This window comes from Indicator indicator, chromosome 33 (genome assembly GCF_027791375.1).
Source record: "Indicator indicator isolate 239-I01 chromosome 33, UM_Iind_1.1, whole genome shotgun sequence".
Taxonomy (NCBI): Eukaryota; Metazoa; Chordata; class Aves; order Piciformes; family Indicatoridae; genus Indicator; species Indicator indicator.
The window spans coordinates 6,159,197-6,178,020 of record NC_072042.1 but is presented as its reverse complement, the minus strand read 5'-3'; the positions used below and the strand labels follow the sequence as shown (position 1 = coordinate 6,178,020).

Genomic DNA, 18,824 nt, shown 5'->3' with positions numbered 1-18,824 from the left:
GCTGCAGCTCCTCCCCAGGAGCATTCACCTCCCAGCTCTTTCACTGCAGGTTAATCATCTGTCCTGAGCTGAATGATGCAATGGAGAGGGTGAGGATGAGGAAAGGGGACCTGAAGAATGAGAGAGTCCCCCACAACACTCCCCCTCCTCTCCTTGTCACCCACTTGGCCACAACAGTGGTGTGAATGCCTGTGGAGGTGTTGGTGATGTCTGTTGGTGTCACCCACCCTGCTCATTCTGGGTGCCTGCGTCAGAGATTTGCTGCTTTCTGTTGTGTCCCTGCTTGGTGTGACCACAGTGAGTGCCAGGAGGATGTCCCCATCCTGCAGTGCCTGCTGGCCTGCAACTGGTAGGAGGAGAGTGATAGTAAAAAGCATTTCATATCCCCTACCATGCCATGCTGTCCCCACAGGGCTTTTCTGGCTGGGCTCCATCCTGCTTAGGCAGAAATCACCTCTGTGTGGCCACAGCTCTGATTGTTTCCAGGAACAGCTACTTTCTGCTCTCACCTTTTCGAGAGCCTCAGCTGGCTGAGGGCTCCCCTCCCTCCCTGACTGCCCCTTGCATGAGGTGTCAGCCTGAGCCTCAGCCCAACTCCAAGCCCTCAGCCGGCAAATGAGGAGTCTGGCATGGGCAGAGGGTGGAAACCTCCTCATCCATGCCTTTAAAGTTGCACCAGGGGAGGCTGGGTTGGCTGTTGGGGGAAAAAGTTATACACCAAAAGGGTCACCAGGCAGTGGCAGAGGCTGCCCAGGGAGGTGGTGGAGTCACCATCCCTGGAGGTGTTCAAAAGATGTTTGGATGAGGAGCTGAGGGCCATGGTCTAAGAGTTGTGTACAGGGAGATGTTAGGTTATGGTTGGACTCTACCTGAAGGTCTTCTCCAACCCCATGATTCTATGGGCAAGGTGCTGGTGGGCAGTGGGCAGAAGGCTGTTGCTTGGCTGCTGGCTGCCCTTGAGCACTCCCTGCATTGGGCACTCCTGGCTTCAGGTATGGGGCAAAAAGGCCAAAAAACCTGGGGGAAAGACTGTCCAAAGGGGAAAATCCTATCTGTGGAGAGTAGGATGCTGGCATGGCTGTGGGAGAAAGGTGCCCATGGCCCCAGGTGCCCCCAGCCCCACTGTAAGGGGGCAGCTGGTGCTGCCCATAGGGTGGCTTCAACTGGAAAAGACTTTGAAGGTCATCAGATCCAACCACTGACCTAACACCACCATGGCCACCATCCCGTGTCCCAGGCAGTGCCATGTCCCAGGCAGTGCCATGTCCCAGCTGGCAGCCAGGGAGGAGAAAGGGTTGGCTCAGCACCTTCCTGGGGATGACACATCCCTCACTGTGGCTTCTTTCTCCATCTTGAAGCCACCTTGATAAAAAGCAGCTCCCTGAACCACCCCAACCTGCCTTGGACCCACCAGCCCAGACACACCTTGGCAGTGCTGCCCACACCTCCTATCTCACCACCTCCATCTCTCTTCTCATCCCACGCCCAGCATCTCCCTGGCCCCAGCTTCTCTCGTCTGCAAACCACCCTGAAAAAAAAACCTTTCTCATTTCCCCACCCCCACCCCAAAGTTGATTTTAAAATTAATTTCTTTAAGGTGCTTTTGAACCCATTTTTTTTTTTCTCTTGAGCTCTGAGGAGTCTGTGCTCTGGGGTTGGTTTGTATTAATCCCTTTAAGTTTTAGTGGCTGCTCCAGCCTGAGGCTAGAGAGGAAAAGGCTGCACAGGACCCTGCTAGCAAGGCAAGCGACCTCCCCACACTACTTTCCCCATCCCTCATGGCTGTACAGTCTGAGTTTCACAACCAAAGGTAGCAAAACTCAACCCCATCTCAACCCCATTTTGCTCAGGAAAGGGAAAAGAGGCAGAATATTCCACCCTGTTAACCAGAATAAGCTCTGCAGAGCCCCCAGTGTGAAGTTAACCAGAAATCACCAAGCACCCCCTCTGGGATGGTGCTGCTCCACTTTGAGCCTCTCATCCTTCCCAGCTTGACCTACAGATCTTGGGCAGGGGAGTGAGAGGCTGAGCACTTGGAGCCCATGGCAGCTAAACCCCCCTGGGAAGCTTCAGTGCTTCAATTCAGGTGGTTGCAGGTGTGGAGTTGATCCTTCCCCAGTCACCCTCTCTACTGGGCACCAGCCTTGACCCCCAAACCAGCTCTGCTCCCCCACAGGTGGCAGGCACGGTGAGGATGTGTTTGTTGGAAGGTTCGTTTGAAGCTTGCCCTAAGCTGAGGCTGTGCCATGGCTGGGGGAGTCCTGAGAGCTGAGTCAGCTCCTTGGTGCTCCCTGGCAGCAGGGCTCACGCTGGGGGGGGTCTCAGCCGTGGGGGGTTCCCCGTGGTGCTGTTTGGTTTTCCTGGGCTCCGGCAGCTCGTGATTCCCGCAGCGGTATTCTGGTGTCCTAATGGCTCAAATGCCATCACAAAGGCACAAAGCAGTGGTTAACAGCTTGTGGAGTTGGCTGTTTGCTTGCTGACCTCTGGGTCGGGATGGCTCGGAGAGCAGCAATGGTTTCTGGTGAGGTTTCTGACTCCTTGGGCATTGCTTGTAGCAAGGAGCAGCCATTTGGGGCTTCCCTCGTTTGCACAGCTCTGGAGGGGGGGTAAAAAGTAAAGAGAGACAGATGCAGCCGAAACATTCCCATGAATTCCTTCATCCATCCCGTCCCAGCTTCCTTTTGTGGCGGGGAAGTTGCTGGGAAAAGGCAGAGCTGCTCTTGGGGTGCCAGGCTGATGCCAGGAGCCCCACAGCAAGGCTGCTGCTTGCTCCCCAGCCCGGGGAGGATTTTGGCCAACTGGTCTCAGGATGCTTTGTTGTGTGGACCTGTCCTGAGGAGGGATTTCTGTAAACCCACACCACCATTCCTCCACGGGGGGGGGGGGGGGGGGGGGGGGAGAAAGGTTGCCTCATGGTTTTGTTATGATTCAAAGCAGCTTTGAGAGGAGATGAGGACCTGGAAGAGCTCTGTGGGACTTGGGAGCGCTGCAGGGAGGTTTGTGGTCCTCTGGGGTGCCAGCTTCATGAAGCCAGTTGGTGAAATCAGATCTGCAGCTCTCCCATGTCTGGGATCTGGGGGAACTGGGATCTACTGAGTGGTGGAGATGGGTGTGGGGCAGTGAGGGACAGCCTGAAATAGCTGAGGAGGAAGAAAAAGGAGTGGGGCAGTTGGCTGGGGTAGTGGGAAGGTAGCCAAAGAGGAGCAAGATCAGAATGATGCCCTGCTGCCATACCCCTATGGGCAATTTTGGGACCCCACAGCCTGCAGTGTGCCCAGGGCAGTGCCAGCCCACATCTGCTGTGTCCTGGGAGATCTGCTAGAGCTGTGGCAAATGCTTGGAGAAGATATCATCAATTATTAGAGGGTCTTGAGCTGCTCAGGAGCTCAAATGGAGACCTAAGACAGGGGCTGTGTAGTGCCAGCATCGTCCAACTCCAGATCTTTATCTTGGCCAAAAGGCTTCCTCGTGGGGATGTGCAAAGCTTCAGCTGCTGAAGCTTCTGTAATTAAAAACAGGCTGAGTGCTGAGGTGCTCCTGTGGGGAGCTAGATTTGGGTATTAATAGGGTGTTTTGTTTTGTTCCCTTGCTTGTCCTTAACTAGATATAAATACACAGCTCCCAGTTTGCTCTGGAATTAGAGGAGTGGGGAAAAAAAAAAAAAAAAAAGGAAATGGCAAAGAAGGAAAAAAAAAAAAAAGAAAGAAAATTACAAGAAAAAAAATAAACCAAAAAACGAAATCAATCAAACCAACAAAATCATTTAAAGAAATAAATGACCTCACCACTTCCTGGGCAGTTGTTTGCTGCTGTAAAGTTGCTCTAATTTGCTCTCATTTCAAAGGTGCTGTTTAAAATAAGCTGTTTCCCACTTCTTGAGACCTGTCCTCATCCCTGGGGAGGAAGAGGAGGAAATCCTGAGTGCCACTTTCTCACTTCCCTATTAGCTCTCAGCCCTGCACACGCTGCAGCCCCTCGAGATGGATGTTTAAAGAGACCCTGAGGGCTCCACACAATCACCTTGGAACTTCAGCATTGCTCTTAGGATCACAGAATCGTTTGGGTTGGAAAACACCTCCAAGATCATCAAGTCCAACCTGAGACCCCCTTGGCCATCAAACCATGGCCCCAGGTGCCATGGCCACAGGTTTCTTGAACCCCCTCCAGGGATGGGGACTCCACCACCTCCCTGGGCAGCCTGTGCCAATCCCTGACCACTCTTGCAGCAAAGAAAAATTTCCTAATCTCTAACCTAAACCTCCCCTGGTGCAACTTGAGGCCATTTCCTCTTGTTCAAACCCACTGTGATGCTTTCTTGTGGTGGTTCATGGGCACAGGAGGGAGGATGACACTGCTGAGGGACTCCAGGCTAATTCTGAGCATGCTCCGGCCCCCAGTCTGAGCTCCTCTGGAGCTGGTGGTCTCTGTTTCTCTCCTCAGTGATCCAGCCCCATAGGGGGGCCCCTGTCTGGATCTGTTGTAGGGATTTTGGGGTGTCCTGAAACAAGGCAGGCATGGAAAATCCTCAGTGCTTTAATATTTTACTTTTCTTGCTGTTTGCTCTGCTGTCCCTCCAGCTGCTGGTGAGGTTCTCAGTGCCTGGCTGGGACACTTGTGTGGATGGTGCCTGAGAGCCTCCTGCACTGATCCCATTCAGCTCCATCCCACCCTTCCCTGTCCTGTTTGCTCTTTAGATGGAGGCAAAGAAACAGCAAATACTTACCAGGGTGAGGGACTGGGAAGATGGCACAACATTGGAGCCATCCCTGCATGTCCCATCTGGCAGCTCTCACCCTCCAGCTCCTAGATCCCTTAAACACCTCCCTAACACCCCAGGAATTGGGATCTTTGCAGTGAGTGGCTGTGCAGGAGGCAAAGGATGAGGCGTTGGAGTCTGGAGGAGGCTGTGGGGCAGCAGCCAGCGCTGGGGTGTGGAGGGATGAGGAGAGGCTGGCTTGGGGCTGCCCACTTGGTGCTGGAGCCCTTGCAGATCGGTGCTTGCTGAGCAGGAGGCTTTCTCTGTTTGCATTCTCATCGCTGATGTGTTTTGACCCCGGGAGGGGGGTGGAAATTTGCACCCTTTGGTATCTGCTGAGACCGTCCAGGGCATTGTTTTGCTGCAGAGGCAGTTGGGGCTGCTGTTGATACATGCATGCACAGCAATTATCTTCAACTACCTCCTCCTCTCATTTCTTATAGGCACTGCTATCCAGTTAACCCCTTCGGGGTTCAATCCTGCCAGGGCAAGGCCAGGGGGAGTCAGGGCTCAGCTCTGAGCTGGGTGGATGAAAATCCTTTGGGGAGAAGAGCAGCCCAGCACTGGGTTTCTGTGGCTTGAGTTGGGTTGAGCTGAGCAATATCCCCAGCCAGGTGTGTGACCTGCTCAGCACCCCCAGCATGGGGACACCCCAGTGGACATCTGGGTGCTGGGGGGTTGCAGAGCATTTAAGACCAGGCTGGATGAGGATTGGAGCAACCTGGGCTGGTGGGAGGTGTTCCTGCCCATGGCAGGGTGGGTTGGAACTGGATGCTCTTTATGTTCCCCTCTAACTCTAAGCTGTTCTGTGATGGTTCCCTGGGGATAGCACAGAGGGGACAAAGGTTGCTTGACTGTGCTCAAGGCCATGGGTTTGCATCCTGCCCTCAGGCAGGATGTGGGAGCTCAGGAGGGCAGTGAGAAGGATCACAGAGTGGGGGAAAAAAGAGAGAGAGAAAAAAAAAAGAAGAGTCCTTGCTGCAAGGTGAGTTTCATTTCAGGGAAGACAACAGCTACAGGACCAGAACTACCAACCCAAACCACAAGATCACATCAGATGTCAGGGCAGGACACGTCTCATTTCTCCCCCTCGAAAGGCCTTATCAGCCCAACCAATCACTTTAATGATGTGGCAGAGGGAGGAAGAGGATTTGACTCAGAGTGAGATGAAATTTAGTTCTGAGGACCCTTCTCTTCCGCTGCTGGAGCTCAGGCACCTGCCCTGCAGCCAGCCCCAGAGAAATCACATCCTGCAGCGGAAGGGGCTCAGACATGACCTGGCATTCTTTCATCTGCCTCTGCCCACTGAATCTGAGCACAGCAGTGGGAGAAGGGAGGAAGAGGAGGGACCCAGCAGCAGAAAGCATCCCTGATGCCTGTCCTGGCCTCTGAGGAGGATGGCAGTGAGAATTATTGGGTTGGAAGCGACCCTTGTCCACACAGCCCCCCTCCTAAAGTGTGCAGGGACTTCTTGAACTAGTTCAGGTTGCTCAGGGCTTCATCATGTGTCCAGGGCTTGGGCCCTCCACCACCTCTCTGAGCAACCTGTTCCAGGGTCTCACCACCCTCATAGTAAAGAACTTCTTCCTCATGTCCAACCTAAATCTGCCCTACTCCAGTTTCAAACCATTGCCCCTTGTCCTATCACTACAGGACCCTCTAAACCTGTCCCTCCCCAGGCTTCTTGTAGCTCCCTTCAGGTACTGGAAGGCTGCTCCAAGGTCTCCCTGGAGCCTTTTCTTCTGCAGACTCAACAACCCCAACTCCCTCAGCCCTCAGCCTGTCCCCTGAAGGTGCTGAGCAGCCCAGCTCCATGCTGCTCTGCCTCCTTGCATGGAGGCTGTCAGCTGAGAACATCCCAAAAACCACATGGGATCAGGGAGCAGCTCAGCAGCCCTGAGCGGGCCAGAGCCAGGGAGCTCAGCTCCGTCCCCTCAGCTCCGTCCCCCCAGCTCCGTCCCTTCAGCTCTGTCCCCTCAGCTCCGTCCCCCCAGCTCCGTCCCCCCAGCTCCGTCCCCCCAGCTCCGTCCCTTCAGCTCCGTCCCCTCAGCTCCGTCCCCTCAGCTCCGTCCCCCCATCTCGGTCCCCCCATCTCGGTCCCCCCATCTCGGTCCCCCCAGCTCCGTCTCCTCACCTCTGTCCCCTTAGCTCCATCCCTTCATCTCGATCTCCTCAGCTTTGTTCCCTCATCTCTGTCCCCTCAGCTCGGTCCCCTCGGCTGTGGCCAGCTTGGGCACAGTTCTGCTGGGTTTGGCTTTGCAGCAGCAGCTTTACAGAGGGGACTGAGGGTGCTGTGCAGGTAGCACTGCTCTGGGGCTCCCGCTTCTGGCGCTGGCTGTGTGTGCTGGCAGAGCCCAGCAGGAGCTGGAATCATCTGACACAGGCTCCGGAGATGGAGCTTGGAGCTCAGTCCCGGGATTCGGGGTATATTAGCATGCTAATGCCAGGGCTCAGCTCCAGCTCTGTCCTAGGGCAAAGGGAAACCCGGTGCTCAGCACCCTCAGACCTTGGGAAAGCTTGGGTCTGCGGTGGGGTTGTGCTGTTACAGGGCTGGAGAACCTCTCCTGTGAGGACAGGCTGAGGGAGTTAGGGCAGTTCAGCCTGCAGAAGAGAAGGCTCCGAGGAGACCTTAGAGCAGCCTCCCAGTACCTGCAGGGAGCTACAGGAGGGCTGGGGAGGGTTTTTTACAAGGGTTAGTAGTGACAGGGCAAGGGACAATGGACTGAAATTGGAGCAGGGTAGATTTAGATTGGATATTAGGGACAAGCTCTTTACTGTGAGGGTGGTGAGGCTCTGGAACAGGCTGCCCAGAGAGGTTGTGGACAGCTCAGTCATAGAATCAGTCAGGGTTGGAAGGGACCACAAGGATCATCCAGTTCCAACCCCCCTGCCATGGGCAGGGACACCTCCCACTAGATCAGGTTGGCCAGAGCCTGGAAGTGTTTAAGACCAGGCTGGATAAGGCTTGGAGCAGCCTGGGCTGCTGGGAGGTGTCCCTGCCCATGGTGGGGGTTTGGAACTAGACGACCTTGAAGGTCCCATCCAGCTCGAGCCAGGATATGTCACCAAGAGCACAGGACCAGCTGGCAGAAGCTGTTACACCCAGCCAGCTGCCACCCTGCCCTGCAGGATCAAACATCTCACCTCCATTAGCTGCACCATGGCACATTCCCTGCACAGGTCTGAACCGAGCAGCTGGTCCTTCCCATCCTGGGCAGAGCATCCTCAGCCAAAGTCACCCAAAGGAATGTGATGTGCTTGCCCTAATGGAACAGGTTATTAAGTGGGGAAAAACCAGCTCTGCTGGTACCACACAGGCCCCATCTCAGGTTGTTAGACAGCAGGCACTGAACTGGCATCACTCCACTGATCTGTGTGGTGACAACAAATATCTGCAGCTGAATCTCTGCTCTCAGGCCTGGCTGAGGCAATACCAGCTGGAGGGACTTGAGAGGTGTCTTGCTTCCTCCCCAGCACCCAGCTCTGAGCTCTTTAACTCAGGGGTTTTGCCTAAGTCCATGAGCAGTGGGGCACAGCCCCTCAAGGAATTTGGCCTTGCTGGAGATGGGAGCAGCTGCAGAGCAGTCAGCAGTGCTGGAGGGGTCTGCACCCTCCTGAAAGCTGCTGCAGCCCCCACAGCTCTGCACTCAGCTGATGCTTTGTGACATGCAGTGGGGGGAGGAGGGGAGGGAGGATGAGAAATTTCCATCTCTGCAAATCAAAACTTTTTGAACCCCCATCTCCATCACTCTGCACTCTCAGTCTCCTTTTCAGGGGTCCTTAAGGATGGGAAGAGGCAGGAAAGAACTCCTGGGGATGTTTTCAGCCAGGCACAAGTGAGCTAAGTGCTGAAACCTGATGGATTTGACCCAGTCTGTTGCTGAGAATTCCACTCCCCAGCTCTCCCTCTGCTCTAAAGTGCTCCAACTAAAGGCCACCAAAAGAATTTTGGGGGAGGGTCCCAGTGTAATTAAAAGCCACCAAATAAAATCTGGGTATCTCCTAGTGCAGTGAAAGGCCACCAAATAAAATCTTGAGGTCTCCCAATGTAATTAAAAGCCACCAGATAAACTTTGGAGGTCTCCCAGTGTAATAAAAGGCCACCAAATAAATTTTGGGGGTCTCCCTGTGTAATTAAAGGCCATCAAATAAAATCTTGGGGTCTCCAAGTGCAGTGAAAAAGGCCACCTTAGGATTTCTCAGCAGCTGCCCCACTTGCCAGGCCTCCCATTGCAGGGAGAGAGGCAAAGTGGAGGGACTCTAACCCATAAGTGAGAGGAGATTAGGGGCTTGCAAAGCTAACTAATCAATACCAGGCTGCCTAGAGCCAACATCACTGCTGCTGCTGGAGCTTCAGACAGTAAAAACCCTACTGTAAATGCAACATATCTCTGAGCTTCCTGCCAGCTGGCCAGGAGCCAGCCTATTTCCTTAGCAAAAAAAAAAAAAGAAAGAAAAAAAAAGAGGGATATTTATTTTCATCCTTTTAGAGGCAGCCAATTCAGCTCAGACCACCACCAGCTAAAGAAGCTTTCCAAATTAGCAGCCTTTTTTTCCTCTCTCTCATTTTTTTGCCTTTTTTCCCTTCTTTTTCCTTTTTTTTTGTTGTTGTTGTTGTTGTTTTGCTGGTTGGTTGATAATTCTCTTCCTCCACCCCCTTAAATAATCTTCTTCCCTTACCCCTTTAAATAATTCTCTTTCCCACCCCCTTAAATAATTCTCTTCCCTTACCCCTTTAAATAATTCTCTCCCCCACCCCTTTAAATAATTCTCTTCCCCCACCCCTTTAAATAATTCTCTTCCCCCACCCCTTTAAATAATTCTCTTCCCTCACCCCTTTAAATAATTCTCTTCCCCCACCCCCTTAAATAATTCTCTTCCTTTACCCCTTTAAATAATTCTCTTCCTTTACCCTCTTAAAAAATTCTCTTCCCTTACCCCTTAAAAAATTCTCTTCCCTTACCCCTTTAAATAATTCTCTTCCCCCACCCCCTTAAATAATTCTCTTCCATTACCCCCTTAAAAAATTCTCTTCCCTTACCCCTTTAAATAATTCTCTTCCCCCATCCCTTTAAATAATTCTCTTCCCTCACCCCATCAAATATTATTTTCCTTTGGTTGTTGGAGTAAAGCCTCTGCCAGGACATGCGAGCCCAGTGCATTGCGACACACTCCTGCTCCTGCTCCTCCTCCTCCTCCTCTCCAAGCTGGAGGAAGACAGTAGCAGCAGTGTCTCATGAAAGCCAGAGGAAACCAAAGCAAAGCCTGGCTGTGACTGATTCTGCTTCCCAATGGCGTAAGCAGCCCAACTTCAAACACATGAAGAATGAGTTATCTGTGCTGGACCCTCCTGGGCAGCTCCTTCCCAACGCCTTCCTCCTCTGAACTCCTCAGCTTGGGTTTTTGGCAGTGGCCTGGAGCAGTGCTGGCACTTGCTGGCTGCTGCTGCTCGCCAGAGCTCGGTGGATGTCTCCATCACCCTCTGTGGAGACGTCACAGAACTGTTAAGGTTGGGAAAGGTCTTTAAGGTCATTGAGTTCAACCAGGACCCAGCGACCACAGCCACCAAACCATGGCCCCAGGTGCCATGGCCACAAGTTTCTTGAACACCTCCAGGGATGGGGACTCCAGCACCTCCCTGGGCAGCCTGTGCCAATCCCTGACTACTTTTGCAGGGAAGAAATTCTTCCTAGTATCCAACCCTACCCTTCCCTGCTGCAACTCAAACCCATTCCTCTTGTTCTGTTGCTGGGTACCTGGGAGAAGACTCCAGCCCCAGCCTCACTCCAGCCTCCTCTCAGGGAGCTGCAGAGAGCAATGAGGTCTCCCCTCAGCCTCATTTTCTGCAGACCACATACCCCCAGCTCCCTCAGCTGCTCCTCATGTGATGTCCTCAGACCCCTCACCACCCTCCCTGCTCTTCTCTGGACACCCTCCAGCACCTCAATGTCTTTCCTATCCTGTGGCACCCAGTACTCAAGCTGTGCCCTCAGTCCCTTCCAGCTCCTGGCACTGAGGGCAGCCCAGTTCCCATCTCCATACTGTCCTCCCCTCTCTCTCCTGTTGGGTGTGGGGCTCCACCAAATCCTTCTTGGCTGGGAATTTCCCATGGTGAGTCTGAAGCCAGAGGTGGGATTCCAGGGGAAAAACCTGAGGGATGTTCAAGTCTTGTGCTGTAGGAGTGCAAGGCTGAAACCACTCCAACATCTCCTGCCAGGGACAGGCCCTGCTGTTCCCAGAGCACAGGAGTTTCACATGGGGCTTGTTCCTGGAGCACATGCTGGGACTTGATAGTCTAGCCAAGGCTCAGACTGGGAAAGAAATTCCAGCCTCTGTAGAGCATTGGTGTGTCTCTGAAGTACCTATTTTGAGGGCTACAAGAGGGATCTGAAAGGTGTTTGACGCACAGAGACAGAGCTTTAGCCACTGCTGATTGCTTTCTTGTGGTCCATTCTCATGGACGTGTAGAGACTAAGCCCCTGGGTTGTGTGCAGCATGGCAGCTCAGGCTGCTCCTCACCAGCTCCTCCTTGGCCAGGCTGTGGAGTCTGGCTGTGACTAACAGAGCAGAGCCTTTGGTGGAGGGCGGTGGGGGCTTGGGGTGGGATGCTTGGAGCCTTGCTTTGAAGCTGGCTAAGCATGGGCTTCCGGGGCTGCTGATGGCTCTGCTCGAGCTGCTGCCCCAACCCACATCTCCTGGTTCTTGTCTCCTCCTCAGTGGAGCTAAGGAAATGATCTGCAAATGTGTGTGCAGCTGAGCATCCCCCCCCAGCTGGAGCACTCCACATTTCCTCTGCTCCAGCTTGCTGCCAGCATTTCACAGCAAGGTGCCTGGGGAGGGCCAAGCCACTTCCCACCAGCTGCTCTCCTGTGCTCTGGTAGCACAGGGCTCTTGCAGGGGCTGGGGACAAACATGACACCCAAATCCAGAGCCACTGAGGCTGTGCAGCTCCTTGTCCCTCCTGACTGGGACCCCATCTGCAGCTAAACACAGATGAGAGGAGCAGGACCCCCAGGCAGTGTTTGTTTCAGATCAAATCTGCCAGCTCTGGGCTGTGGGCATCACTCAAGCCAGGAAGTTCCTGGAGCCCATTGCTACCTTTGGCCAGCTTCATGTTCTGCATCTCAGTGATGTGGGGAAGCAAACTGCTTTTGGTAGGCACCATGGGCACCCCCTCCACTGCTGAGAAACCTCACCCACACCCCACTTGCAGAAGCCACCTCAGGTTGCATGCTTCTAGAAGGAGGAGCAGAGCCTGTCTGGCCTCTGAAATGTTTTAATGCAGAAGGCATGTTTGCAGCTCCCAGCTTGGAGGGCCTGAGCTGCAGAGCAGCACACACTGCTCCGCTGTCTGCATTCCAAGGAAACACCCAAAACTTCCAGCGTGCTTCTTATTAGTGGCCTGGAGTGTCAAGTTCACATCCAGTCTTCCAGCTGGGAAGTGTTCAATGGGATGGTTTGTTTGATATGCTGATAGGGATCTTGTTACCACATCAGGATGGAAGGTGATCTGTCAATGTTTACTTCGTGTCATGTTCAATACCAGGCTGAAGCCCTTCAGGAACCTGAGCCAGCTCTGGAACCCTTGTTCTGTTGACACCAAGTGCCCAAGGTCAGAGGCTGCCATCGTTTTCTAGCACCAAGGACCAAGGGTTTCCATAAATATTGACCTGCAGGGCAGTGCTGGCACAGCTGGAAATGCAGTGCACAAACCTCCAGCCCAACAGCAGGTTTTGTGTCCCACCCCTGGAAGTTTTTAAGGCCAGGCTGGATGTGGCTCTGAGCAACCTGATCTGGTGTGAGGTGTCCCTGCCCAGGGCAGGGGAGTTGGAACTGGATGAGCCTTGAGGTCCCTTCCAACCCTGACTGATTCTGTGAAAATAGCCAGGTCAGGGTGGTTAAGACTTTGCAGACAGATTTCTTGGGATGAGGTCTTGGAGCTGTTTGAAGTCAATTGAAAATCCACCCACTGGCTTTGGGAGGCTTTGAGTCAGTCCCTGGGTGAAGCTTAGAAACCACCTTCCTCTTCTGCAAGGTATGAGCCATTGTTCACTTGATGGCATTGGTTTCCTCTCTGTGACAGCTGTGGGTAGCTGGGGAAGGGCTTTTAATGAAGCCAACCACTGCAGAAATTAAAAAGTTGAGGTTGTTCTGATGAAAGAAAGCCACTACCAGGGAGCCTCTCTTGCGTGACAGAAGCTGACGTCCCCAGCCCCAAGTGACAAGTGGCAGGAAGTCCTGGGGAGACAGCCTGTACCAGAGAGGGTTGGCAGTCCAGAGTGGTGGCTTTTTAACTCATTCACTGCCTTGCTCCATGCAGTTTTGTGCTGCCAGGTCCCACCCATTCAGGTGGGGGTGGGATACAAACCAGGAAGGGTCTGGGAGAGCTGGGAAGGGTCATGGTTCTTCCACAGCTCCCCTCTGGGCTTTCAGTCCAGATGGGTTGGCAGCATGAATTGGAGGGGATTTAACTCATTCACTGCCTTGTTCCATGCAGTTTTGTGCTGACAGGTCCCACCCATGCAGGTGGGGGTGGAATACAAACCAGGGAGGGTCTAGGAGAGCTGGGAAGGGTCATGGTCCTTCCACAGCTCCCCTCTGGGCTTTCACTCCTAAATGAACTCCTGCCTTGGCTCACATTTGCATCCTCTACTTTCCATTTATCAGGAGAGTTTCAGGGTTTGGGGGGGGGGGTTGCTGGTGGCTGCTGGGTCTCCCCACAAACCAGCCCTTCTTAGAAGGTGTGGGTACAGCCCTTGAAGCTTACAAACCCATGGGGCTGTGCCCACATCCAGACAGGGCAGGGAGCTGAGCACCCTCAGTGCAGCATGATGGAGCCACATGGAGCACTGGGTTGAGCTGCACAGCTGAATAATCTTTAAAACCATTATCAGCACAGAGCTCACTTGATCTGTTTTTTCAGGATTTTCTCTGTCACATGCCACGTACTACCACAGGATAGAGTTGCCACTGAGACAGAGGCAGAGAATTTAATTTCCATTCAACTTCTTGCTGGAAATTGAAGTCCTTCTTAAAGGCTTCTCTGCTAAGCTCTGCCTCTGAGAAGTGGTTAAAGGGAAGGGAAGAAAAAGGTGAAACTTTTTTTTTTTCTTCTTCTTCTTCTGTACTCAAAAGTAAACTGAACTACTAAAAGGTGGAGCCAAACAGGACACCTCACTGCACACTTTGCCCCTTGGGGAAAGCACAAACCTCATGTGACGGATGCAAAGGCACTCAGATAACACAGAGATGCCCCAGGTCTAGGGATGCACAGAGATCAGAAGAGAGATTTTTCTGGTGTTGATTTGAGGTTTCCTTGGTTTACTTCACACAGAGGGGAGAAAGTGTTTTCAAAGCACTGGAGGGTTTTTGCTTTCTGCTGGGAGTTTGTCTGGAGCAAGTTTTGCTCTCTGGTGTCAGCAGGTTTGTGTTGGGCTTTCGTGTGCCTATGAGCCTGAGGATTGTGGAGTTTGAGGGGGGCTGGTGGAGCTCATTTGGATGTGGAGCTCCTAGGAGAGGGTCAAAGCCCCTCAAAAAAGCTATGGCTGGGGGTGGTTTGTTGTTGGGATACCCATGGAGAGCTGCCATGGCAGGGAGCTCAGCTGGGAGTGTGGATCTGCTCTGGAGTCGATGCTCTCCTCTCCCATCCAGCGTCTCCACAGCCAGCCTGGCGAGTGCAGCCTGAGCACGAGGAGCCAAGCAAGCTGGAGACCAGCAGAGAGCAGACGTCAGATTTAAAGAGGGGGAAGTCTGGGGACTTTCTGTGACTTTGCTATAAACTGACACCCAGCTCACAGTAAGCAGCTGTGAGGGGTGAGGGAAGGGGAGCGAAGCAGGAGGCTGGTGGCAGTTTTCACCTTCTCACCACTTTGCTTCGCTTCTGAAAAGCCACCAAGGACTGAGCTTGACTTGGTGGCTTTAGGCCATGGGGCTGGATCTGATAAAGCCCAGCTCTCAGAAGAGCTGCAGAAGGGTTTCTTCCCAGCTCCTCTCCTGCCTCCCTGGCATGCCTGCACACCTCCAGTGCCCCCGAGCTCCGCTGCCGATCACGCCCGCTGGGATAAGGCCACTTTGGGAAGGTCCTTTCATGGCAGGTGCAAAGAGCTGGAGGTGCTGCACGGCTGTCTGGCTGTGGCAGGTAAAGAGCCAAGGAGAATCCAAGGTCTGGAACCTGGGATTGATGTAAAAGCAAAGCAGTTCTGGCTTCCCTGGAGTCCCTCCAGCTTTGTGCGGGTGTAACTGAGACTGGAATCTGGCCCAGGGAGAGTGAAGCAGTTTGGTGATGATTAATATAGTAAAATGCGAAAGTTATGTATCAAGTGCATTTCATGAGCCTCTTGCCTGGGGACAATTAGCATAAATTTAATAATTATTGCCCTGTGCCAGCAGCTGCTACCTAAGGAGCTGTGGGAGTGCTTTACAAATGCTCATTAGCTGCTGCCCTGCCTGGGGGAGGGAGGTGAAGAGTCTCCCTCCCCATTTCGCAGCTAGGAAAAGAGGAACAGAAAGAAGCAAAGTGAGATGGCCAAGGTGTGGTACCAGGGCAGGCTGCTCCCAGCCCTCCTCCTGTGCCTTCTCCAACCCTGCTTGAGTCTGAGCCAGTTGGTTGAGCAGAGCTGGAGAGGGGGCTGGAGTGAGACAAGAGTTTGTTCTCCATGCACTCAGCAAACGCTGTAGCAAATACCTAAAATCCAACAGTTCCTTTGCTGGTTCCACAATCACCATCCTGCCAGGAGCTCTCCTGCCTTGCACAGGTCCTCCCTCCTTGCCTGCAGTGAGTGAGGGCTGGTGAGGGCTGGCCGCTTGGGCACAGCACAGGGCACCCTGACCCTGGCACCCACATCCTGCTCCTTGCTCAGACACTGACTTCTCAGATGATCTGAGTCCTCCTGCATGGGTCAGTCTGTGTCCCCTTCTTCAGAAGGCTTTGCTGGCCTCAACCCTGAGCTCTTCCCACTTGTGTGTGCCCTGCAAAGCCCCCCACGGGGAGCTGCTCCCCACCACGGCTGCCACACATCACCCCCTGTGCAAGCGATAGCAACCCACGGAGATGGAGCCTGCTCTGCCTCTGTGTGTAAGCAGGCTGCTGTAGCCAAAGGCTAACTGATAAGACATCAGACTCTCTTATCACGTTCCAGGGCACAGACAAAAGCTAGAAGACCAAGCCAAGCCCTTCACCGACCGCTACGGGGAGCTGGAACGGCTGCGCCAGTCCATGAGGGTCACCCCAACAACGCCCAACCCCCGCGGATCCCTCAGCACCCCAAGCCACTTTGGGTCCCAGGCTCAAACTCCAATACAAGGTAACTGGCTGGGTGCCCCAGCCTGGCATCACACCCCAAACCCTCATGCCCCTGACACGGCCAGACAGGGAGTGGAGCTGGGCTGGAGTCCAGCTCTGCCCTGGGTAAGGAGCCCAGCCTGGGGTCAAGCCAGGGAAGGGTTTGGTTGGGTTCCTTGATGCTGGCAGCTTTTTTGCACCCTTTAAATCAGCAGGTGGCTGCTGAATCATAAACCCAGGTGACTGTGCTCTGTGCACCATGAGGCAGAATCACAGAGCCATGGATATGAGCTCTTCGGAGAAGCTGAGCAGTCACAACAACAGGAACATGAGGGAGATGAGAGCAAAGCGCTTTGAATCTAGGAGCTTCTTTGACACGAAGGTGTAGACAGTTAAGCATCAACTCCAAAGGGTGTATTGCACTTTGCATGCTAATCCAAAGGGTTTCTTATCTTGTTGCACTGTGTTTATGCCAAGTCTGCTGATCCATCACCCAGTTCCAGCATAATTCCCCACACGCATGCACACCTGCATGGGCACACGCATGCACACCCCCCGAGCCTCTGCTCTTCCCATGTCTGCCATCAGCATAGCTGAGCCCTCAGGCATGCCCTGGGAATCTGCATCCCTGTTTCTTGCCAGGAAAGAGGTAGGAACTGCCACCAGAGAGAAGGGTCAGTCTGCTCATTCCCATGCTCCTGAATTTCAGCCCCAAACTGAGCATTGTGCTGGGAAATTATAGAATGGGTTGGAAGGGATCTCAAAGCTCATCCAGTTCCAACCCCCTGCCATGGGCAGGGACACCTCCACCATCCCACGTTGCTCAGGCCCTCATCCAGCCTGGTCTTGAACACCTCCAGGGAGGGGACAGCCACAGCCTCCCTGGACAACCTGTTCCAGTGTCTCCCCACCCTCACTGCAAGAATTTCTTCCTTATGTCCAGTCTCAGTCTGCCCTCTTCCAGCTTCAATCCCTTCCCTTGGGGAATGGACTCGATTTGGGTTGGACTCGATGATCTCTGGAGGTCCCTTCCAACCCCTAATAGGATCCTGTGGTCCTCTTGTCCTTGTCAGAAGTCCCTCCCCAGCCTTGGTTCTCCTGGCTTTGTGCACTTCTCAGCACAGCCAGGCTGTATGGAGAGAGTCCTGAGACCTGCTCCTCTTCCATGTATTTTTCACCTTGCTGGTGTTTTCCTTTTGCAAATCAGCAGAGACCTTAAATGAGGATTTAAGGGCAAGGATTTTAAGCTCTTTGTGTTTTGAGTTCTGCTGAAAAGTTGCCCTCCTTTGGATGGTTTCATCTGAAAGGTTCCAAAGAGCCTTTGTGTTGCATTTGCAGAAGTGATGTTGGGAAACCCTCAGTGTCATTGGCAGGGAAGGTGTCTGAGGAACCCCCCCCAAAAAAAAACACCCAAAGAAAGGAACCCCAAACCAAAACCCAACCAAAAACATGTTGGAAAACGTTACCCAAACTGTTAAAAGCTGCCCCTGCTCCTCCCAACCTCAAATTACAGTGAAAATTTAATTTATTTCTCATTGAAATGCAAATCTTTATGCTTGGAATTTTCATTGACATTAGCAGGCTTTATGAGAAGGAACCCAAGCTTTATTTTTTTTAGGGGGGAGAGGATTTGATTTTGTTTAGAAAAAAGCAAGAGGGAAAGGGGGGGAGGGGGGAAGAGTTTTCTAGGCTCATCCCATTGGCTGCATAAGGGTTGGGGAGAGGATTATCATTTGATTTTGGTTTGAAATAAGCAAGAGGGAAGGGGGGGGGGTAAGTTTTCTAGGCTCATCCCATTGACTGCATAAGGGGGGGGGGGGAGGATTATCATTTGATTTTGGTTTGAAATGGCAAAAGGGAGAGAGGAAAAAAAATGTTTTTCTAGGCTCATCCCATTGGGTGCATAAGGGCTAGGGGGAGGATTATCATTTGACTTTGGTTTGAAAGAAGCAAGAGGGAGAGAAGGGGGGGGGGAAGAGATTTTTAGGCTCATCCCATTGGCTGCATAAGGGTGGGGGGGAGGATTATCATTTGATTTTGGTTTGAAAGAAGCAAGAAGGAGAGAGGGGAAGAAAAAAATAGGCTCATCCCATTGGCTGCATAGTAAAGAAAGAGGCTCTTGGGGGGAAGGAGGGAAAAAAAATACTAAGCTGAGTATTTCAAATTAGCTCAGTCCCCTGTAGAGTCAGAAAGCCAAGGAGCATCGTTTGGAGCAGACAATCAGGTGATGACACAAACCCAACATGAAGAGAGAAAAAAAAAGAAATAAAACCCAACCCCCCCCCCCCAAAAAAAAAAGCAACTGGCCACAGGCTGCTGCCTCTGCCAAATCCCCAAATGTCAAGTGACAGCAGGAGTGGAGACACACAAAATTAGCCATCCCCCACCCCCAGCCATTCCAAAGCACCCGGAATGCTGCAAAAAGGCAGTCTGTACACGCTCTGCTCTTGGCTCCTTCCTTCCCAAGCTGGAGGAACTGGCTGAAAAAAAAAAAAAAAAAAAGAAAAAAAAATTCCTTGTGGGTTCTTCCCAGTGGAACTGGGGAGCAGAAGCAGCTCAGTAGTTTGCAGATCTCAAGCCCTGTCCACACACCAGGCTGGCTATAACCAATCATAACCATCATCATCATGATGATAATGAAAATCCAACCCCTCTCTCTCTCTCTCTCACACACACACACACACACATGGCTTATTCACAAAGATCATCATTTTTAACCCAGGCAAGTGGAGCCTGGTCCGTGCCAAGAACAACAGAGGAGTTAACAGGGCTGTAATTCTCACCACT

At 52.8% G+C, this 18,824-nt stretch overlaps 1 protein-coding gene across 1 annotated transcript in view; it reads left to right on the top strand.

Annotated features, from left to right (window-relative positions):
• RUNX3 (RUNX family transcription factor 3) overlaps positions 1 to 18,824 on the top strand; it is a 43,296-nt gene that overhangs the window by 11,682 nt on the left and 12,790 nt on the right. The window contains exon 4 of the mRNA XM_054395313.1: positions 15,895 to 16,059. Within this exon, the coding sequence (XP_054251288.1) occupies positions 15,895 to 16,059 (165 nt within the window). The remainder of the gene's footprint in view (positions 1 to 15,894; positions 16,060 to 18,824) is intronic.